Source organism: Lathamus discolor, chromosome 3 (genome assembly GCF_037157495.1).
Source record: "Lathamus discolor isolate bLatDis1 chromosome 3, bLatDis1.hap1, whole genome shotgun sequence".
Taxonomy (NCBI): domain Eukaryota; kingdom Metazoa; phylum Chordata; class Aves; order Psittaciformes; family Psittacidae; genus Lathamus; species Lathamus discolor.
In genome coordinates this window covers 113298506-113322318 of record NC_088886.1, presented here as the reverse complement: position 1 = coordinate 113322318, position 23813 = coordinate 113298506, and the positions used below count along the sequence as shown (strand labels likewise).

The window sequence follows — 23813 nt, the reverse complement described above, 5'->3', positions numbered from 1 at the left end:
ACGTTAATTTCTGGATTAATCTAGTTACTTTAAAACCTTGAGGATTGTCTCCCTACAGGCAGTGTACTATTACTTGTTCTGTTCTTTTGCGTTGCAGGGGGTTCAGGATCGTCATCATCAATAGCCATAGCTGGCACAAGCCAACCTGCCATCACAAAGACAACATCTGTGCTTCAAGATGGTGTTATAGTCACTACTGCAGCTGGAAATCCACTTCAGAGCCAGCTGCCCATTGGGAGCGATTTCCCTTTTGCTGGCCACGAACACTCACTTCATTTTCCGCAGAACAGCTCTTCAAACAACAATCTTCCACATTCTTTGAATCAAAACCTCCTCAATTCTCTGCCTATCTCTTTGCCAGTGAATCAGCAACATCTCCTAAACCAGAATCTATTAAATATACTACAGCCTTCAGCAGGAGAAGGCAAGTCTGAGGTCAACCTCAACCCTTTAGGTTTTCTCAACCCGAATGTAAATGCTGCTTTAGCTTTTCTCTCCAGTGACATGGATGGGCAGGTATTACAACCTGTTCATTTTCAGCTTCTAGCAACCCTCCTTCAGAACCAAGCCCAAGCAGCTGCCATGCTTCCCCTACCATCTTTCAATTTGACCATCTCAGATCTGTTGCAACAGCAAAATAACCCTTTGCCCTCAGTAACACAGATGACAGCCCCACCTGACCATTTGCCAAGCAATCAGTCAGAAAGCAACAGGGTGGAGACCCTTTTAACCAACCCCCTGGGCAACCCCATACCAAGCTTTTCAGGCACTGACACTACTTCTAACCCCTTGCTCCTCCCAGCTGTCTCTGGGGCCTCAGCGTTAATGGCCTTGAATCCCCAGCTGGTGGGAGGTGTCCTGAACTCTGCATCGGGCAACACCGCTAATCATCCAGAGGTTTCCATAGCCACCTCCTCCCAGGCAACCACTACCACAACCACTACATCATCAGCAGTGGCAGCACTGTCTGTCTCAACCCTGGGTGGTGGGACAGCAGTGGTGTCAATGGCAGAAACATTGCTGAACATATCTAATAATGCTGGGAATACATCTGGTCCAGCTAAACTCAACAATAACTCTGTGGTGCCACAGCTACTTAACCCTCTACTGGGGACAGGTCTGCTTGGTAAGTTCAATTTCTTAACAGATATAAAAGAAAAACAAAAAAAGAGGGTTGGGGAGGGGGAATTTTGGATTCTAGGTTCTATTTCTAAAGACTCCACTTTATTATATTTTTTTAAGGTTTTTGTATGTTACAGCTTGTTTATTTACTATGGAGAGAAATGTAAGAAATTTAAAATACGTTCTGATTTAATTAAGTAAAATTTAATACTGATTCTGGAAATCATTTTATATTCCATTTTTCATTCTGATGCCACCTAGACCTACTGTATACACTTTAAAATTCTGCAAGCAATTGGACTTGCTTCATTTTTCAAGTAGTAAAAGCACAGGTTCATCTCTGGGATGCAGTGTTTCATTTCAAGTGCATGTGGCATCACAGGGTTAGTATGAGTAGCTGTGCAATAGATGAAAAATGGCAAAGTGCTTTTCTCCAAATGAATCAAAAGTGCCAAAACCACAAGCATACTCCCATGTAAAGTAATCCTTAAAGCACTTGAAGTAGGTCCTTACGCAAGTTCAAAGAGGAAGGTTGCCCTTCGAGCCCTTTATTGTGTGTTTTTATTTTCTCATTTCTGGTTGGGTTGTGGTTTTTTTTTTCACTTTAGCTTGTAGCTTAAAATCCTAGGGTATCTTATTTGACAAACACCTACATCCCAACACAAGTGATTTAAAAGCCCTTAAATACAATTTTTTTTCTCCTGGGTCTTGATTTTACCAAGAATATATAATATAGTTGTATTAGTAATATAGTTAGTACTCCTTTGTTGTTTGGTCTATGTTATTTAATAAATAGACTAGTAGCAGGAATTAAAGAGTGGCAAAGAGCTGGTAAGTGCTTTAACCTAATACCTCATACTTACCTACTAAATGGCTGTCATGAACTCAACCCTGCTTTATATTTTTCACATAAAATCTGACTAAAATGATGCTGCAAATGGAAATTTTAAGAAAAACGAGAGCTTTTAATTTAAAAAAGGGAACTGAATAAATTGATGTATTTTTAAGTTTTGTTACTTCTTAAAGTCAGGTTCAACTGTGTATTTATTTTACTAGAACTAGAATTTTCATGTAAAGTGGGATTTTTAAATTCTTTTTTTTCTTTTTCTCTCTCTTCTGCTGCCCCAGTACTGTTTGAGTCAGTCCCTCTCTGGAAACTAAGATTCCAAGACAGCAAATATCATAGAAGCTCCTTGTGCCATACTTGGCTGTGTGCTGTTCCAAAGGCAAAGACAGTCATGTCAGAAACCTTTTGAAAGAGTCCAGATAGATGTGACATGCAAAAGAAGCAATTCTGAAGAAATAAAGGAATAAAGAGTAGGAGACACATGCCTTGAGGACCATTCTATAGAAGACTGAAGGGAAAGAGTGTTGTTTTACAGAAGCATTTGTTTAGCTGTCAGTTAAAATTTGAGTCAAGGAAATTCCTCCTGACTGTTGAAAACTGTACTGACTTACATTTCCCTGTGTTTGAATTACAGGTGACATGTCATCTATAAACACTACTTTGAATAACCATCAGCTGAGTCATCTCCAGTCGCTATTAAACAACAATCAGATGTTTCCTTCAAATCAGCAGCAGCAGCACCTTCTCCAGGGGTATCAGAACATGCAGGGCTTTCAAGGCCAGCCCCCTATTCCTGGCCCAGCTAACAACCCAAACCCTATGGCATGTCTGTTCCAAAACTTCCAGGTAGAAAGCAAAATGAAATCAATTTTCAAACAAATGTGCAACTCTCAGTAGGTAAAACTATATGCTCTGTAGTTAGATTACATTTCTTTTGCTGGGTGTTTAAGACAATATGATATATACAGTTGCTTGCCTGTCTGTGTAGTTTTTTGATTTTGCAAATCAGGAACATTTGTCATGGAAATTTTATTCCTTTTTCCTTAGAAATTGGTATGGTTTCTTTGGAAAGAGTTACACTGCATGTATTGAAAAAAAATATGCTATGTATGTTCTTGCCAATTAGTATATATTTTTAGCAAAACTATTTTCCACTCTGAAGAAATCATTATAATTCCTGTTTAGGTCACTCTTACAATTCTGTGGTGAGAAATAAATATTGATACCACTTTACTGCAATTAGAAACTTAATAAATTGTTATAGGTGTATACCAGACCTCTTATATTCCCACTGAATGGGGAAGAGCTAGCTGTAATATGCACTGTATAGACTGAAGAAAACAGGTGTTAGAATGAATGTGCAATGACAAAACTGTGCAAAAATGTTTATTTTGTTATTATTTGTTACAACTGTTATACGCAGTTATTATGTAAATGCTATTTAGTTAAATAGACAGTTCTTCATAATGCAAGTTGAGCTATCAAACCAGCATACTGACAGGAAGATAACAAGCAAAATAGCTGATAAAACCAGAGTTAAAATACGTATTTGTTATTATTCAGTATTTTTGTGGTTGCTGCATAACTCAAGACGTGAAGTCAGAATCATGCATATAGTGCCAGACAGTGCTTTTACCCTTTAAGAGGGAGAAAAGACGACATGCTGTTTTCTCAGTGTAGATGTTTCACTGCTATTGCAAAATCACAATCCTCTAACTGCCTATTAAATCTCTTTGGTTTTGTATGAATTTTGGCTTTATCTCAGTATTTTTTGCTTCAGATTCTCAGTTATATAAATGGTAACAGTAAGTATTTAAAGGGGCTTTTAGAAATATTTTACCCTTGTTTTTTACATTTTTGTTATAGCACTATTCTTGTCATTCTCTTCACTGCCTACATATGTGACAAGAAATATAAAAAGCACAGTTACTTTAATCTGAAGGTTACAATTTACACTGGCAGTGCCTGACATTACAGCTGCAATGCATAGGGATGCAGGCACGATTTACAAGGGACTAAAGTAATAAGAGATCCCACGAGAGAAGCACTTAACTGAAGGAGAAAAAATAGAAATGTTAGCCAATTCTAGAAGGCCAGTGATTGCCTACATTCCAGTGATTGAATGAGGGGCATACAAGGAGCCTAGAAGAGCAGCTGGTATGGAGGAAAGAAGCAAAATTAGGGTGTGGGAAGTAATGAAAGAGAATAGTTGAGAACAAAAATACTGACCTTTGCGGAGGTGTTTAGGACTTGAGAGAAAGGAGGGTGCTGTACTTCAATCAGAAGAGAAAATCTCTGAAAGAGAGGATAATGCAGTCTTAGCTGTGGATGGTAGGTTGTATCATTTCTTGCAAGGCATCTGTTTTGATCCAGGATGCAAATTCTAAGAGACAGTGTTTTTGTTTTCCTCTAAATTAAGCTTTTGTTTGTTTTCTGTCCATCTTGTTCAGCACTGAACTTCGTAACTGATGCATAGCCAAAATAGAATTATGTACTGTAACAGTCACCCTGGCCACCATCCTGATTAGTTTGTCAAAATGAAACCAAGTTTTACTGTTGAAATGTAACTTTAGGCAGAATAGCAATTTCTGTCTTTTTCTCTACTTTTTCCAGGTGAGAATGCAGGAGGATGCTGCTGTCCTGAACAAAAGAATGATCACTCAAATGGGAATGGCGCCAGTTCCTGACAGCTCCAACACTATGCTTCCTCCTTTCCAAGAAACATCTTGTGATTTGCAGCAAAGAAATGAACCCTCTCTTGGACAACAAGCAAAAGATAACCTCAATGTTGCTGCTCAGGGTGATACGTCGGTGGACGCAATCTACAAAGCAGTTGTAGATGCTGCAAGCAAAGGAATGCAAGTAGTAATCACCACTGCTGTTAGCAGTACAACACAGATGAGTCCCATTCCAGCTTTGAGTGCCATGAGTGCCTTCACAGCCTCAATTGGTGACCCGTTAAATCTTTCTAGTGCTGTCAGTGCAGTAATCCATGGAAGAAACATTGCCGTTTCTGATCATGAAGGTAGGATAAGGAGCACTAGAGGAACACGAATACTGAAGAATTCAGAGCATGGTAAAAATTCAAGTGAAGGGGATGGGTATGACTATTACAAATCATCAAGTTGTAACACACCCAAAAAACAGTGGGAAGGGGAGCAAAGTCCTGTCAATGAGGTAAATAGGTGGAAATGTGATGAGTTTCTAGACCACTCTACCCATATCCATAGTAGTCCTTGTCATGAAAGGCCCAATAACATCTCCACATTGCCATTATTGCAAGGCGAGCAGCATCAGATACTGTTATCACAGCGAAACTGTCAAAGTGATAAAATGTTGGAGGAGAATTTCAGGTATAACAATTACAAAAGAACTATGATGAGTTTTAAGGAAAGACTGGAGAACACTGTGGAACGATGTGCACACATAAACGGAAATAGGCCTCAGCAGAACAGAGGATTTGGGGAGTTGCTGAACACTTCTAAACAAGATATGATTCTGGAAGAGCAATCTCCAAGTTCCTCAAATAGCTTGGAAAGTTCGTTAGTTAAAGACTATATCCATTACAATGGAGATTTTAATGCCAAAAGCATTAATGGGTGTGTGCCTAGCCCTTCAGATGCTAAAAGCATCAGTAGTGAAGATGACCTAAGGAACCCAGATTCCCCTTCTTCAAATGAGCTGATACATTACAGGCCGAGGACGTTTAATGTTGGCGACTTGGTCTGGGGCCAAATCAAAGGACTGACTTCATGGCCTGGAAAGCTAGTAAGAGAAGAAGAGGTTCACAATTCATGTCAACAAAACGCTGAGGAGGGGAAGGTATATTTATATATATATGCACATATTTATCTTTCTATATACACATGTAGATATGCCCATGCAAATGTTTATCTAAACTATTTGGGGCCATTCTTTATTCTTTGTCTCTCATTTTAGTAGGACAGTTTGCTTTTCTCCCATAATTCTAGCTTGCAGAACTGAGTTTTTCCCTTAGTTATCTAACAAGAAACTTCCACCAGTGCCATAAATCAGATTGTATTTTAGACTGATTATGCTAATTGACACACGAAAGATTTGGTACACAAAAAATGTTAACAAAAAATTGTTTAACTTACATGGTGCAGTGAGTCAGATTTCTGGCTGTGTTCAATGAAGCTGATATGGAAGTATAAAAGCATTGAAAACTGCAAAACGGAAAAGTGATTTAATCAAATTGAAGAGTCTGTAAAAAGTAAAAGCTTGCTGATTGACACACACACTTTTTAAGAGGAAATGCATGTGGATTTTCACCTTGAAAGGAGATTTTGGGCATCTTTTAATAGTAAGGGAAGCATTCCATTTTCCTCTTCCATACTAAAATGATTTGGTTTCTTTTTTTTCTTTTTTTTTTTTCTGATAAATAATATGCTTATTGGGGAATATACCAAAAATACAGTTACCAAGGAGTTATTGGTTATCTTGTTACGGTAAATATTTCAAATTCTCATCTCTAGTACTTGTAAAACATTATATTTTTGTAGCTCTTTGAAATATTTCTTGATAGAAGATGTGAAATATTTTATAAGTACTGCTTTATAAAATGTAAATTTTAAAAACATGTAAACAGAAGGGAAAGACCTAGTGAAATAGCTTTTTACCTCTGACGCAAAGAAATCAAGCCATATGTCTTTTTTCCCCCATACCTACCTAGTACATTGCATGACAACAGTCATAATAATGGTGATAGTAGGTTGGACCAAAGTATTCCTACCCAAAATCTGACCAACAGCAGATATCCAGAGGAAAGAGAATGCAAGAGAATGCAACAGGACGATGGAAAGTGCTTCTTCACCACCGGTCTCTGACTCCCACCAGTGCAAAGCTCAGGAACTCCTTGAGTTGGAACTGGTGTATCTTTGTTGTAACTGCTGCTGGTCTTACCATCTTTGCTGATGATAGGCTGCTGTGCAAATGTAATTTCCCCAAACAGTCCAATAGATCTTTGATGAATCTGGTACTATAAATAACTGGGGTGATGTTTGGCCAGAATGGTTTCAACCCTCTTCCAAGAGAATTTTAGTCTCTCTTTACAGGTGGCTTCTCTGTTGATCTCCTTATAGCCATAAAGGTTTCAGAGAGCTCCAGTCTGACTATGCTGAACAAAAGTATTTATAAAGAATTCAATATACTTTGCTAGCAGTATTTGAATGCTTAAGAGCTCATTCCTTATAAAGGTTAGATCTCCACGTTACAAGTCAGTTTATAAAGTATAGGCAAGTGGCACAGACCACAAAATATAAACGATTAAACAAAACTGGAAAAATTAGGTGTACAATGTCACCATCCCTTATGAATTACAGAAACAGTGATTACACTGCATGTATGTTCCAAGTATGCATTTATGTAACTTCACAAAGTTGTGTATCCGTATGTGTATGACTGGGTTGATATATTTGAGAAGGTTTTTTTGTAAAAAGGAGGATTTTTTTTCATTTGCACTCCTTAGCAGTTTTCTAAGTTTACTGTGGAATTTGTGGATACCAGAATGTAGAGTTGCTTTGTGCAAACCTGCCTTCTTTAATTTTCTGTCTCCTATGTACATTATATAAGCATTGTGTAACATTATATTCCATGGCACAGATTTTATTGTGTACTGAAGCACAAACAACAGGAAAGCAAACTGGAAATGCATACATTGCTGCTCAGGCAGTACTGACAAGGTACTTGTGGAGGCAGCAGGAGAGACTGTTTCAAGTTATTCATCTGGAAGTCCCATGTAATGAATCACCTCTTGCTTCAGAAGGCCTTTAACTTCATGATAATAATTTTAAATTAAAAAAAATTACCCGTTTTTCTCCAAGAAGTGGTACAGAGTGCATGATCGTTCCAAAGGTCAGGAGCTGAGGTTGAAAGGTGGGATACAGGGGTTAATATGAAAGAGGTGAAAATGTGTATGTGCTGTATAATAGTTCTGTTTGTAGTTGAAAACAGAAAGGAATTCCCATGCACGGTGGCAATCTATACACATGTTCAAACACTCTCATAATGTGTTATACAGCTGCATTCTTCAGGTGTTTGGGCACCCTCATCTGAAGGAAAGAAAAAGAAGGGGGGAGCGGAAGGACACCACACCAAACAAAAGAAATTAACCTTGAAAACAAATAAGAAATAACCTGAAAGACCAAATGGTCTTCAGAAATTCTGTGCTTCAAAAAATCCTGTAACGTTACAATTCATGGTGGGAGCCACTGTCAGCAGTTCTGAAAATACTGTTTTCTGTGGAGCTTTCTTAAAGCATCTTTCAAAGTATTTGTATTATCGTATGTTAACCTGCTATACTGTAATATTAGTTTTGCTGTGCTGTTGGGTTTTCGTGGTACTTTGTATATTATCTGTACTTTATATCATACATAATTCAGTTTTTGTTTCCATTTAAAAGACTTTGGGTATTAAATGTAATAATGCTTCTGTTTGAAGAGCAGCTAGAATGGTGCTTCTCACACAGGAGAAGGGAAGAATATTGCACCTTTGTTTCCTAATGAACACTTGCTTTTTGGCTATTTGAAAATTAAAGAGGAGCCCAAAAGAACTGCAGCAGTAACAGCAGAAATTTGGAAAAGGAAGGGAGCAAGCCTGAAACTACACACGCGTCCTAAAATGAAGCAATTAATTTGATTATTAACCAGATCAAATCACCTAGATGAACAGAGTTTTGCGAGCAACAATGTGAAAGTCAGAGGGTTTGTATGAGCAGTAATTTCCAGTTAGTGTATTTCATAGTGATTCTTACAGGGCAAGTATTGTTCACAATATGACTTTCCATCAGTTAAACTAGGTTTTTTTAAGCTGAGCTTTTATAGGTTTTCAGATAATAATACATGTGATTTATCGGTGTCCTGAAAATCCCATTTGTATGTATTACTTATTATTGTAATGGCTTATTGTATTATTAATTCAAATATGTCTGTTATACTTGCTTCCAATACCATATTATATTAGCAGTTTGATACTACTACTTTTGAAAAGTGCTATCAGGTGTTATAATGCTCTACCATTACAAACTTCCAGTGATGAAGATACTGATTCTTTTTTATTACTTAAGTCCCTTGTTACCCAAACATGGTATTAGCTCTTCAGAAAAATATTTACCATTGAACTTTTTTATATATCTAGTGGCAGGTGTATACAACCCTTTGCAAAGCTTGCTTCTTATGTGAACATATATATTATGGGTATGGATAATGTCCAATTTAACATTCATGACAACTCTGTCATGTAGTAAAGTGTCCAAGGTAAAGGATCACGATTATTATGTTATTTTCATAGAACCATGGAATGGTTCGGATTGGAAGGGACCTTAAAGATAATTAGTTCCACACCCCTGCCACAGGCCGGGACACCTTCCACTAGATCAGGTTGCTCAAAGCCCCATTCAACCTGGCCTTGAACACTGCCAGGGATGGGGCAGCCGCAGCTTCTCTGGGCAACCTGTGCCAGGGCCTCACCACCCTCATGGTGAAGAACTTCTTCCCAGTATCTAATCTAAAACTGCCCTCTATCAGTTTAAAGCCATCCCAGATCCCTGTATCCTGTCCCTACATGTTCTTGTAGAAGGCCCCTCTCCAGCTTTCTTGTCAGCCCCTTTAGTCACTGGAAGGTGCTCTAAGGTCTCCCTGGAGCCTTTTCTTCTCCAGGCTGAACAAGCCCAGCTCTCTCAGAATTCTTTAATTCTGTTCAGTTTGAAAAATCAAAGTTTATCCCTTAGCTGTTTTTCAAACATGCTGTAAAATGGAAGGGTTGAGCTGTGGTGTATCGCAGACAGAGTAGCATTGCCTCCACTAATGCAATTTTAATGTAGGAGATGTAACACATAAACTGAAGGTGGTTTGCTCATGCTGTAAGTGTTGTGTGCTGTTACCCTTATGAAAGCTCCCCAGGTTTTTAACAGATAGTATTTCTTTTGTATGCATTTGTATTTTTCGAAGTCTGATTAGGAGAGGAAGTATTTCAAGTATGTGCAGTCTTGCATTAAAAGTAAACACAGTTTTAAGGGAAAAGAGCTGCAGTCTGCAGCATAATTGAATCTGTTTCATGAAAATAAAAATCTTGCCTCCCCATGTGCCAGCTTCACCATTAATGACATTCATTTTGTAAATTCCTGAAATGGCAGTATTCCCCAATTTCATTATCAGATGCGTAAGTCCAGACATGGGAAATTTGGTCTAAACATGTATTATATTTGCCTTCTTTCTAGAGATTTTGACAACTTGCTCACTGATTAACTTCACATTGTCACATCTAAAAATCTATTTCATTGTGAATATAAATTATTTAGTAATAGAAAGTCTGGGTTTAGAGGGAATTTGCATTTAAGTTTCTTTTTTCTGATTGTATATAGGCATGCTTAATAAATTTGTATGTATAGAATTAATTTTCCTTGTGTCAAAATGTAAGCTGTACTTTCTAATCAAATGCTATATAAGGTTCTTCTTATGTAAAGATTAAAAAATAAGTCAAGCAAAATGTGGCAGTACTGACAAAGAAAAAGGAATTCGTTCATTTTCTTTACATTTATGTGTTTTAAATACCTTTTTTTGTTTTTAAGCAGAAATATGCCGAGTTAAGTGGGCTTACGTTTTGAGAACACAAATGATGAACTATAGATGATACCGTTTGTTTTCCTCTTGCTTGCGTTGTTTACACTGGTACTAAGTGGTACCTGTGCAGTGGTGCCAGTAATTACATGCAGCAGTTTATATACAGACTGCTTAAAAGATTATCGTTCTGGTTAATTTCAAGAGATCGGAAATTTCCAGTTAAGGAGCTTTAAATACCAGCTCAGCAGCCCTGTTGAGCACGTGCCTGTATTCATTCCTGACTCAGCAGATTGCTAAAGTATGTGCTGCTTAAGAAAAAATTTAAAAGACCTTTTTCAGGACCAGTGAGTCAGCTGGCTAGAGCAAGCTCCAGATAAGTCTCATAGATCCATAATGCAGAAATAAAGTTTGTACCTTGCCCACCCCTTTTTCAAGGCCTTAAGCCTTTTAACTTAAGCATGTAAGGTGGCTCTTCTGAAATAGGAATGAATTTGACCATGCCATTGGTAGCATTGTTGAAAGGAGGCCTTAAATACTTGATCAAGAAATTTGAGGTGATGTGAAACATTTTTGTGTTGATGGCATCTATAAAAATTGTATGATGTGCACTAGGCAGCTTGGTATATTAATGCATTCCGGGTGGTCTCAAAGGTGTGAAATACATTTGTAAAATGCAGCTACAGAGTTAAAAGTTTTCAACAACAGTGTTCATACTAATAATATGAAGAAAAAAAAGGTTTTTAAAATATTAGTCTCCTTAATTTTGTTTTCATGAGTGTCAGGGTTTGGGGTTTTTTGTTTCTATTGCTGTGGACCCTCTGGAGAATTTACAATATATACATATATATATATGAGGGGGTGTATATAGCCAGACATTTGTTAATTCTTAGCTGGGTAGGTTAGTGTCTTATGGATGCAGTGAAAATTAGACTCCACAATAATGCATGTCTAGCAGTAAAGTAAAAGCAATGTTTAATAATTGCAGGTCTGGGTAATGTGGTTTGGTGTTCATACCTTCACTCAGGTGGAGCCAGAGAAGTTGAAGACACTAACAGAAGGTCTAGAAGCTTACAACCGAGCCAGAAAAAGGAACAGAAAGTAAGTAAATGCTCATTTATTTAGTAGTGAAATGGAATAATTGAATTCTTTCCCTACCTAAGATACTCATTTTGGGAAGCTTAGCAGATCGGTAAAAGTGAAGAGTTAATTTTCTGAATTCCTTCTGTTGGTTGTGATAATCAACTCGGATCTTTGATACGTGCATTTTTGTTGCATCTTTTGATATTTACAGTAGCCTTTGTAAAATGTCATCCTACTTGTTTGAGCTTTCATGTGTAGGATTTCTAATTTACAGCAAAAAAAGTTAGTACATCAGAACTATTCTGACCAAATATGCTTTTAACAAGATCTGCCTTTTTTATCTCTTCCCTCTCCTTCTGGCAGCTGCTGCTGCAGGCAGAGCACAGGTTTATTCAGATAAATCCAGTTTATTCCCCATTGCTGAGAAGCATTTCAGAATTTGTGAAGTCTGGCTATATTTAACCAGACAACAGGCTCAGCGCAGAGCTTTCCTTATGCTTTGTGCTGGACATGTATGAATTATTCGGCTTCATCTTGCCTTTTAGTTTTTATTTACAAATACAGGAGGATAGAAAGACTGTGAAAGAGTATGAGGACATGAAGCATCAGCATAGAGAAAAAGAGGAAAATGGTTGGCTTTAGAAGCAAAAAAATCTGGACAGCTATGAAAGGATAGCAAAGTAGAGATTGTACGATGACTGGATTTGTTCTAGGGTGCTGCTGCTTATTTACTGTTGCAGTGAAGAAACAATTACTTTGAATCTGTGAGGATTTAAAGCCAGCGTGCAGTACTTGTTTTTAGCACAATAAGCATAGGCTTAAAGAAATTAAATAATTATTTGTCTTCAGTTCCTTTTATGGTGTAAGATTTTATTTTATTGGAGTGTCATGCGGCGCTTAAGAGGAGTATTTTTTATGCCCATGAGACAATGTTGGTGGTTGTTTTCTCTAAGATCATCCTCAAAATAACTTGCTGGAGTTTCAGGGTGTGTGGTGAGAACACAGAAGGGCTTTTGGCAACTCCCCAGTTATTTGCTCATGTCCCTGAAGCGAAATACGTGACTCAAGTAAGGTGACACCAGGAACAAATTTAAAGAGGTGTTAAAGTTGAAATAGACAGTACAATTTAAGCAGAGCTCCCGTCTTCTGATTTGCATTTGTATATTTAGCAGACTGCAGGGATTGTCTGCAATTCCACTGAATCCAATGGCCTTGTTTAGCAGCATGTCTGGTGCTGCCCCATTGCTTGCCCATATGGAAACCAGAAGTACTGAATATCTCAGCTAGTCTGGGGCACATGGTTGCCCCTTCCAAAGGGTTGCTTTACAGCCCTTAAAGTTTTTTCCCTCCATATTTCTACTTGGGCATATTTCACAGTTCGAAGCTTTTAGTATTTCTTCATGGACCTTTCCTTTTTTTCCTTTTCCTTTTTACTTTTGTAAATATATCTGAAAATGTTATTAATCTCTTTATAGTCTTTTTTCTGCTTTGTGTCTCTGTGGTTTCTTGTTACATGCAATTCCAGCAGTGTTAAAACATTTAGCATTAGATATAATTGCTACACATAGAATACTCCTGTTTCTGTTTCCTACTTATCCAAGTATTCAGCACTTATACATATCACCTACTGGCATCGGGTTGAACACTTCTTTACCTATGAAGACACAGGTGAAGAAACACAAGACAAATTCAGTTGAGAGAGCATGAACTTGCATCCCACAGGTCCCGTGTGTTTAGCAGAGCAGGGTTAGCATCCAAGTCCTCAAAATGACATTCAGATTCCTTAACTCCGTTCCTCGTATTCCTAACTCCCTTGTCTCAGCCCTAGTATGTTTTTGAATTTTTTATCTTCGCTGCATGCCCAGTCTCCAATAATAGATATTGATAGTATATATTAAATATGAAATTACTAAAACTAAATTGAAGATTTAAAATGTCTGCAAAGCTGAAAGCTGTGTTATAATAGGGGTGTAATAGGATGGCATTCAAGTTGCACCTCAAATCCACTACTTGTGAATTGTAAATCGTTTCTGAAATGGAAATGGCTTGTGTATTCAGCTTTTTAGGTTTGTAAACAAGACACCAGACAAAAAAAGTCACTGTAGCACTTTTCACCAGCATAGGCAATGTGTTAGCCTTGTTGAGCTTTGTAACTTCAACTAGTAGTAGGATCTAAAACATTTTCTGTAGAAAAAAATGTTTTGCTTGGGGATGTCTCAGAGGCGTCTCCTCTGAGACATCCCCAGAAGTGGTGAGAAGTGGTGTGACTTCATAACTGTCCTGTTTATTCTGGGGGTTGTAGGAAGATGCACTTGAGTACAAACCACTGCACTATCCCCACCTTTTTCAGCTCCATCTCATCTCAGCCATTCCATTCCTGTTTGAGCCATGTCCCTTTCTTGCTGCCAGCAGGTCATGACGTAGCAGCTTCCTCACCTATCCAGTTGTGGTCTCCAGAAGACTCTGTTCCCAGTTTTCCCTTATCAAAGCCTTGTCTGATCCAGTCTTTGGTTTTCCCAAGTTTTGTAGATATCTGGATTCCTCTGTTCACTAGTGTTCTCCTGTCACACTCCATGCAAAGCATCTTCCAAGGGTCGTAACACAATGCCATGTCTCCTCCTTCTGTGGTTTTGTGTTTCTCTGTGTGTTATTTCCCACACCAGGGTTCTCTTTTATCGGGAACGTGCCCTTTGCCATCCCTATCATTACCATCTCTGCCATCCATGCAAAGTTATTTCAAAATGAAGTTTGGGCAGTGGCATCTTAGAGTTGATGTTATGTCTCTGATGTTACTCCTATTGAGTATGTGCCATATTCAGTCTCCATCCTGACACAGTCTAAGCCTCTTTGTCTTCTCTAGGTGTGAGTCTAGTAGCAGCTTGCCCTATACTATGAACAGTCAAGTGAGGTGGGTTTGCTCAGATGTCATTATTGCTGCAGGAGCTGCCCAGAGGCAGTGATTGCAGGTGAAGTCTGGAATATGTCTGCTATAGGAGGGAGCTTCAACTCCAGACAGGCTCAGACTTCATTCTGATTTTATGAGTTGGTAAAATTTTAAATTTTAATGCATCCTAGTAGGGGGGAGGAGGAGGATTAACAGAATGCTTTTTACAAAACAGTTATCTCCCCTTCTTCAAAGCTGTTGGCCATGGGAGGTTTTCTAAGATACGTTGTGCCGCTTTTTAGTGAGAGGAACAAACTGTCGCTCCATGTTCTTAAATGTAATTTGATGCTTACGGGTTGGTTTGTGGCGCTAGAGACATGATGCATATGTTGATCAGGCAGCAAATTCTCAGGTTTTAGCTGCAGTGTTTTTTCTGTGGTAAATGGGTATTTCAGGGACAAACTCTTCTGAAACTTTGATTTGCTATGGGGCAGATCATTGTCTTGACAGTAAAATTAAGAACAGAATCTTAAGACTACAGTGCAAATGATCATGTCTATTTTAAATACTTTCAAATGGCTTTTTTGGCTCAGCAGTAATTTCGTAGATATTTTAATAAGGGTGGGTTGCTGATAGAGCATAATGTTGATTAGATAACTTTACATCACATATAGGTAGCTTGACATCTGAAATCTTCTAGGTGACGTACAAGTCAGCAATGTTATTAGTTACTAAGATATCTGTTATTATCTGTTAAGGTATCAGTTACTAAGATACAGAGTCATATAACCTTTATAGGAACTTAGGTTGTCACTGAACAATATTCTTTGTCATTTATAATAGCGAAGAGTGCCTTCACTTGCCCAACTTGCATAACTTCAATATTTTTTTGGCAAGCAGTCTTAGCCCAAGTAGTTAAAGAACCCAGGTGGGCACGTCAGGCTGGGTATGCAGATTTTGATTTCAGTTTATCTTACCATTTCTTTGGCTGATTTAAACTACATTACAATACATGATTTTAAAGTTGCACCATACGCAGTAAGGTTTCTAGCTTTTTTAATTCGTTTGTGCAGTTGATGCCCTGGAATAGCTCAGATAACCAATGCAAATTAGTGTTAGGGAATATCCTCTTTGAATAATGAAAAACAGACCCTCTGATCTTCTGTCTTCGATTCTCCCAGCTGTATTGATGGTTATGAAAATCATTTTGCTGATCTGGGGGGATGGAATTACTGTACAGCAGTGCTGGTCATATAGTTCATCTGTGCTACTTCCTTGTCAGTCTTTTGCCAATGCTTTTAGTTGCTGTAAATCTTCAAGTCTTAGGGAAGAATGTCCCAGCTGACATGATGAGCTTGCTTTCCTTATTAAAAGGAAAGGGGCTTTTTAGAAAGTGTCTCCTTCTGTGATGGATGGTCTTCCCTCATGATGCAGATGGCTCTCTTCTTCCTCCCCTCATTTCTGCATTTCCAGAGCAGAGGTTACACTACTCTCTTACTTCCTGAGGATATTGTGATGGATGTTCATAATAATGTCCCCCATCTCCAGGATGATTTCTCTCTCATTTCATATTCAGCCGTTTGTCTTCAAGTTCATTACTCTTATAAATGTACTTACTCAGTTAAAGCCATGAATGAACCTATCTATCTATCTATCTATCTATCTATCTATCTGTATATATACCTGCTTTTAAGCAGAGATCTGCAACAAGCTGTCGGCGAACAATATTAACTTGTGCTCAAGTAAAATTTGCTACCTTGAAACTCTTGAGGTGTGAAGACTGAGCCACAGAAGCGTGACCTGTCATGGACAGCATGGTCTTTAAGCAGGAAACTTCTTTAAAGAAGAAATATACATAAATCAAAAATGTCACTGTACAGTTAGATGTGTTTGGAGCTGCCCAATGACTTAGGGTAACCTTGTTGTTGGAAGAAGAAAGTCTTCATCCTGCTTTACCATAACCCTTGGTGTGCTGTCATTCTGAAACTAGCTGTCATTCTAAAACGGTCATAGTAAAACTAGCAACATTTTAGAGGATTCTTACCACTTCTGTTCTTCTGGCTATTTAAAGTTAGAAGGGGTATTTCACTTGGAGCTTTTTGTTCTGGATAAAAAGACTTTGCAGCTCACACACTGTTTTCTCAAGAAGACAGCAGTGTACATACTTAGTCCTTCACAAAAGTATTGCCAAAATGTAACGACATTTACAGAGTAAATGCAGCATGGAGCGGAAGTAGGCAAAGGCAGGCTGGCACTAAAGGTTTAATAACTTTTGAAGTCCAGAGTATTCCTCTTCTGCTCCTGATCAAGACCCCTGCGAGTTTAGCCCTCTGCTAATGATTAAAAGAAAAAGGTTGCACAAAATGCCTTGTTACCGTGAAGTGCTCTGGCTTTTTATTCATGGGTGTAATTGACTTGTGGATATTGTAACTAACCGTACAACTTGCCGAAGTGCTGGCTTTAATTTTTCTTCCTTAACTACAACACAAGCCTTTAGTTTGCGTAATATGGTCTATAGGTCTGACCTTGCTTACTTGTGCTGTAACAACCTGGAGGCTCTACAGTTAGTAGAATGTGTCCAATGAGTTAATGTGTTTATTGGGGTTTTAAATTTACTGTATTTTTTCTCTGTTACTAAGAATTATTGATGGTGTTATTTTTTTCTTCCTAGAAGTGGAAAGCTAAATAACCATTTAGAAGCTGCTATACATGAGGCCATGAGTGAACTAGACAAAATGTCTGGGAATGTAAGTTTCTTTTCACATTAGCACTAATCTCCTTTTTCTGTGTTTCTGCATGTGAAGACTGGGAGTGTTGGTTTGGATTGCTTTGTACCATATATTTTGTTTCTGTTCTCTTAAATAACGTGGAAATTTCAGTATTTCTCCTGCATTAAAACTGTTTGCAAATGTCTAATCATTCTGAAAAAAAATGGGGAAAATTGTGGGATTTTTGTTGCATTGCCAATTGTATTATTTTTCACAAAGAGATTCCTGGGCATACTTTTACACATGCAGCTTGATAATATTTGGCTTAGTTCCACCCCCTCTCATATTCCAGGGGTTTTCTCTGACTAGTGACACAAAATCAAGCTCATTTGTTTTCTGTTTGAGTAGCAAGATATTGAAACCGCATTTAAAAGCATCATTCTTTTGAATGTAAAACTCTTTGAATAAAGTTTTCCTCATGTGAAATGAAAGATCCTGTCAGGAAAGGTAAGTTAAAAAAAAAAGTATTCCTAATATCAAATCTAAGAGTGTTTTTTCTACAGTAATTACACTGTTATTTGTAAGCCCTGAATCTGTCTAATATAAAATGTGGTTTATATAATATACTCGTCTTCATACTTAAAACGTGATTGTAATTTTCTTGAAGCACACTTAGAAATGCAAAAGTTTTATCACAGCACATGAAACCTCCCATATTGATAGTAATTTCTCAAATTATTAATTATAACACATTTGAATACAGAAAAGCATTTTCCTGATATTCAGTGCTCAGTACTGAAGATGCTTGTACATGTGCATAGAAATAGTAGTAAAACCACAGGGGAGCTTCTGGAGTGTATAAAGGGAAATATATACAGAACTGGAGGCTTAGAGCTGATTTCAGAACCACCAAGAAATAATAAGTTATGCAGTAGTTTCTAATGGCTGCTCTAAGTAATAACAAAAAGCAGTCTTTTGTTTAAACTTCTGAGTTTTGCAAAATGAGATAGGGTTTTGATTTAAAACAGTGTGCCTTTTCCTCTTGTCTTTGGAAGGAATAGGAAAGCAGGATCTGATCGTAGGTCTGTTACAAATAAATGTGGAGTATGTGTTTGGCACACACATCTCCTGTGTCGGTTACACCACCACTGACGTGTTTGGGCTCTAACATTCTACCTTTTTTTTTTTTTTCATTTATAAAGCCAGTGATACTATAAACTGTATGGTGTATGCATTTTAACTGTGGTATAACTGGCTCAAGGGAAACCGCTGTAATTGGATTTGCTCATCTGGTTGTTTCATAATGCAGACAAGCTGATGTACCAGCCTGAGTGTCATTACCTACTCTTGGTTTATATTTAAATTACCTGGTCACAAAAATGTGTGACCATAGTTTATTTCCATAAAGGCTATGATTCCTAGAAGCACCCCTAGGGAATCAGTGGTTCTCTTTTTAGCAACTTGCATTTTTTTCAACTACTGCTGTTCAGATACCTGTTACATTTTAAGTGAAAAGCATGTGCAAACAAGATTATTAGCTCAGAATTATTTCTACTGGTAAGAGCCAGTAAATACGTAGTAAATGTTAGCGGTCTGAAGGAATCAGGACGGACCCAGGAAAATAGTATAGCACCTTGCTGAAGGCTTTGCTGCTCTTGCTTGCCGGCTGTTGGAAAGCTGCAGACTGCTCTTCCCGGAACAGCAGCTGGCTTCCACCGACAGATGGTGGTGGTATTCCACACTCAGCGCCTTCCTCCACGGCTCTTCTTCCAATTAAGTTGTGATTTTTACTGAGCAGACAGTGATGAAAAACTGTTTCACACTCAAACTAATCTAGCATTTAGCTTGAAATTGAGTATTTCCTTTTAAAAATTAAATGAAGACAGTTTGCTAAACATAGCTTGTTTCATAATAATGCTACCACGGACCCAAATTTCACTCCTTTTATTTTCCCCGTTAGCGATATTTTCTCACCACCTACTTCCTACTCTATTGCTCTTGTCATGAATCTGTATAAAGGTTTGTCTCCAAGAATTTGACATCATTTCAGTTTTGAGTTCCGTTCCCACTGACACGCTTTCACAATTACTGTAGCTGGAACCTTTCTCCAAGGTAGCCGAGGTTCAAGGCACACAGGGTGCAGCATCAACCTTTTTCTCCCTACTGCCTTAAAGTTCTTGAAGTTCCCCGTAATTTGGGCTTCCATGTATACCTGAAGTAATAAGAACTGTTTCATAACAACACCTCAAGCAATCCTGTAGCTCATTTATTACTGGCTGGTTACTTTGACCAATATTCTTTGCTAACTTCTAAATATACTTATTTTTAGGTCCACCAAATCCCACAGGGAGACAGACAAGTGAAGCCTCCAAAACCCAAGAGGAGGAAGATCTCTAGATAACATTGAATGTCTTTGTTACTGGTCCAGTACTTATCAAAATGAACATGCACATAGGCCTATATGTAGGTATTGATATAGACATGGTTATATCAATATTTATATGAAGACAGATAGATACCATCACAGGGTGCTACGTGGATTAGTGGTACAATATTTTTGATGATTAGGAGGGATAGCGGTTGCTGGATAAGCCAATCAGAAATCTTGAAAGGTTGCAGTAACAATGTCAGATGATTACTGATTTTTTTTTCTATAATACTAAAATTGTGATTATAAGGAATAGTCCAAATGTTTCTGAGAAATTTTCATTGTGTATATAGATAATACAGAATTTCATGGTGATATCTGAAATGTAAATATTGTACAATATTGTCATGTACAAGCGTACCTAATGCACACTTTATCTTTTATTGTACAAAAAATAGTGTACAAAATTCTTTGGTTTCTATTGAGTACACATACAAGAGACTACCAGTGTAAAGTGATAAATAAAAATACAGCCTAAATGCTTTTATATGATAATGTAAAAGATGCTGTTTTTGTATTTAACAGCAGAGAGAAGGCATGATTATGTAATACCTTAATTATGACATACACTTCACGCCACTGAGTGTTCATTGATACTGTCTGTTTGGAATGAACCTTGCCTGGAAGTACTGTACTCCATTTCAGGTCTCTGTAGGAGAGTGCAAACTTGCAGATTCCTAACGGGATGTGGGATCACAGCTCTAATTAATAATTCAAAGGCTGCAACTGCCGGTTGCATTTTTATTTACGTAGCTTTTAAAGTAGAATGCTGTAGATTTTATTAAAAAGAGAAAAAAGTAGATAGACTATTTTAGTCAACCATTTCTGTAGTTAAAGTTTCATAGCCACCTGAGAAACTAAACAGTTTATGTCCCCCGTAACATTGACCCCTCAAAGCCCCTAGATTTATTAGCTTAAATTATCTAACGTCATTAACCATCGTGTTTACTTTTAAGGGGCAGAAGCCCTGCTTTAATAATGTGATCAGTATTGATTACGGTTTGGTTTTGCAGTAGAATGAAAGGGCATGCTCCGCAGCGTTCGTGAAAGTAATTCCAGTACCCATCTTACAGTATTAAAACAAAAAAGAATTAAGGGTGGCTTACAAAACTATTAGCAACAAGTAATTTTTATCAGTATTATGTAACATATCAGATTTATTTTATTTAAAAAGAATTATTTATACCATTAACAGATTCTTATATATATTAATGTGGCTGAAATGTGCAGGTTAAATCTATTAACCAAATTATTTATGTTATATTAAGTGAGAAATGTGAAACATATGTAGAAAAAATTAATACACTACAGATTTAAAAGTCTAAAGCTATGAGCCATTATAAAATTAACGAACGGAAGTATAGCACAACATTATTTCCATTTTATTTCATTTTCTTTTTAACACGGATGGTGGTGATGGTGATGGAAGCAGTGACATCCTCTGACTTCAAGGCTTCCTGAAATAATTCCCAGTTCACCATTCCTGGTCCTGGGGTGGCGTGCGTAACCCCCACCTCTTCGTCCGGGGCCACCGCTTACCTCACATTTCCTTTTTTCCCCCCTCCCTGAATTCCCAAATCTCACTCTCTAGCTAAGGACTGGCAGGGATCAGCGTCCTGGGAAGCTGGCGGTATCGCCACTCTCCAGACACCCGGCACTCGGCGTCAGGATCACAAGTCATTGCTCCTCTTCCCATCCACCTTGCCCAAGTCCCAGACTCCTCTCTCTGAAGGACATGACCGAGACCAGCCATCCCCGAGGATGACGGGACCCAGCGGCGTTCCCAGCCTCGGCTCTCGCGTGCCAAGGCACGCAGCACTACCTCTGGGCTCGTCCCTGGGCTTTCTCATGTCTGGCAGAACAGCTCCCACTCCTCCTTCCCCCCAGCCCGAGGGATCGCAATAGCTGCACTGGCTACAGGGGCCTGGAAGCAGGAGCCCTTCCTTCCACGGGGTAGGTTCATTTGTCTTTTCTGTAATGCCACCGTCCTCCATGCAAGCTCATGTGAAGTGACTGATTTTCTTTATTATTTTTCTCAACTTCTGTCTTTCGGGGGTGTAGTTTAGCTCACGTTTTTCTGTCCCACGTTGACGTGTACGTTCAAAGAGTCACTGTTGGCCATTGTCTATGCCAGCCACTTTCCCGCTGTCTCTCCACAGCCGCGTGGGTTTTAACTCACCACTACATGCGTGCGTGTGTGTGTGTGTGCGTGTGCAAGCGCCTGTCTTGATTTAGGTTCTTCCTCCCTTTGCTTTCTGTCCTAGAACCGAGTTTGTATTGACCGACCCCTTCTTTTGGCATTTTAACTAATTAGGTTTGTACTTCCTCACCAATGTATACTTTACATCAGTAGACTATGTAAAGTATTTTTGTGCACTTGATTTCATTGGTTAATAATGGCATTGATGTGGGTGCTAGGAGTAGTTTGCTTCAGTCCATACCAATTTTTTTTCTCTTTTAGAGTTTTTATGGTTTCATGTAAGCAGTTAATGTAAATATTGTGAGCATTACAGGTCATGCAGTGTTGTAACATTTTAAGAAATGTTGCACCTACTTTACAATTAAAAAACTGGTCACTCATACTTGAATTTTGCCCATAGAGCCATTTCTTTCTCTTTGCATTGAAGCATAATATACTTTTTTGATGGAGGCCCAACCCTTCTTTCTACCTTATTATTTTTGGTTTAATAAATCTATATTTTTTCTAATAGAAGACTTAAAAATGAAAATTTAAAAAGTACTTTTTGCCTACTTTCTAATTTAAGAGAGAATTCCTATATTTAAAAGGTAAAAAAAAAAAAGAAAAAAAATACTCCATTGTGGAAAGTGGAACAACACTTTATATGTCATTAATATGGCACAATCACACGAGCCTGAACTGGCTGAGTAAAGTGAGCCCATGATGTCAAGCAGTATCTCAGTAGATTAGGGAACGACATGATTCTTTGAGGATGTAAAGTGTTACATATTCTTGTCTATTTATTTATTTATTTATTATGCTTTCTTTTGCTAAGTGGGTGACAAATGTGGTTGAGTCATTCAGATGACATTCAAATTAAAGGAAATATTCCTCTTTCTATTATGGTGCATTTTGTGAACACCATAAAAAAAATATTTTCATTTATTTCAATGGATTTTCTTCATATTCAGAAAATGTTTGGCTGGTATCAACTGCAAAAGCAATATCCACATAGCTTAAACAGAAAAACTTGCAAAAATCAAGAACACCCCGACCCACCTCTGATGTCCCAGGTCTGTTCTCCTCACGGTCTAAGGTTTTAGGGGTTAAAAAGAACTTTAAAGGTATTTCCTAAATCAGCTCTGCAGAAGGTTTCTAAGTAATGTGATATCCTTTTGGAGTCCCTGAGTTTGATGGTATAGAGATATTAGAGGGCTCGTGGTGGACTGAATTACCTTAGGACTGCTACCTTTCTTAGCTACAGTTTGTATTTTGCTATGTAGGGTTGTAATGTGAGAATTCCAGAAGAGCCGTAGCATAAAAGTGCTTTTCTATTTTTTAAAAAAAACCCATTCTAGTCTTACTAAGAATTAGAGATTTTTTTAATATCAGTTTTGTAATTTTTGATAAAGTTGTCAATATTATGATTAAATCACCAGAAAAAAAAGTTACTGTGATGTTCTCTTCGGGGCAGGGACTATGTCTTCCTGTGTAATTGTAAGATGCCACAATGGGGTGCCCAGTCTTTAATGGGGCCGTGGGCACCGCTATCAAATTAAGTAGCAACCAACAACGCTGAGGTTGATTTCAATGCATAAAAGCCAAGAGAATTCACAGATAAGACTGCAAACCCTTAGTTTGCCTGCTGTGTCCTCCGGGAAGGCAATGCCATCGGCTGCGACATCCGAAGGGTAAGTTGGGGAGGGCAGTGGCCTTCAGAGCTTTTGCTTGTGCAACCCAGGACCTTCTCATCGAAGTCAAAACAGACCCGCTCTGACAGCGTGGCCGTTGGTCCCCTCCCTCTCTCTGCTGTTTTTACCAGTATTAACTGAGACACTTCATGTTTGAGGATTCCCCAAAAAACTACCCAGTGGTGTAAGCACATTACTGATTTACAAAATCCCAAACGCATGAACAGAGCATTTAGTTCACAGTCCTGTGCAAGCACAGTTCATGCTGGTGTCAAATCAACTCTAGAAAAACACT

At 38.2% G+C, this 23813-nt stretch overlaps 1 protein-coding gene across 7 annotated transcripts in view; it reads left to right on the top strand.

Moving 5' to 3' along the window:
- MBD5 (methyl-CpG binding domain protein 5) overlaps positions 1-22236 on the top strand; it is a 159653-nt gene extending 137417 nt beyond the window's left edge. For 4 of the 7 annotated variants that reach the window (XM_065671240.1, XM_065671239.1, XM_065671237.1 and 1 more), the window contains 6 exons: positions 98-1126; positions 2604-2815; positions 4583-5791; positions 11534-11646; positions 17184-17259; positions 19550-22236. In XM_065671240.1, the coding sequence (XP_065527312.1) occupies positions 98-1126; positions 2604-2815; positions 4583-5791; positions 11534-11646; positions 17184-17259; positions 19550-19621 (2711 nt within the window). In that variant the 3' untranslated portion in view covers positions 19622-22236. The remainder of the gene's footprint in view (positions 1-97; positions 1127-2603; positions 2816-4582; positions 5792-11533; positions 11647-17183; positions 17260-19549) is intronic. The other 3 variants (XM_065671243.1, XM_065671242.1, XM_065671241.1) reach the window with 3 other exon arrangements.
- Positions 22237-23813: the final 1577 nt, after the last annotated feature.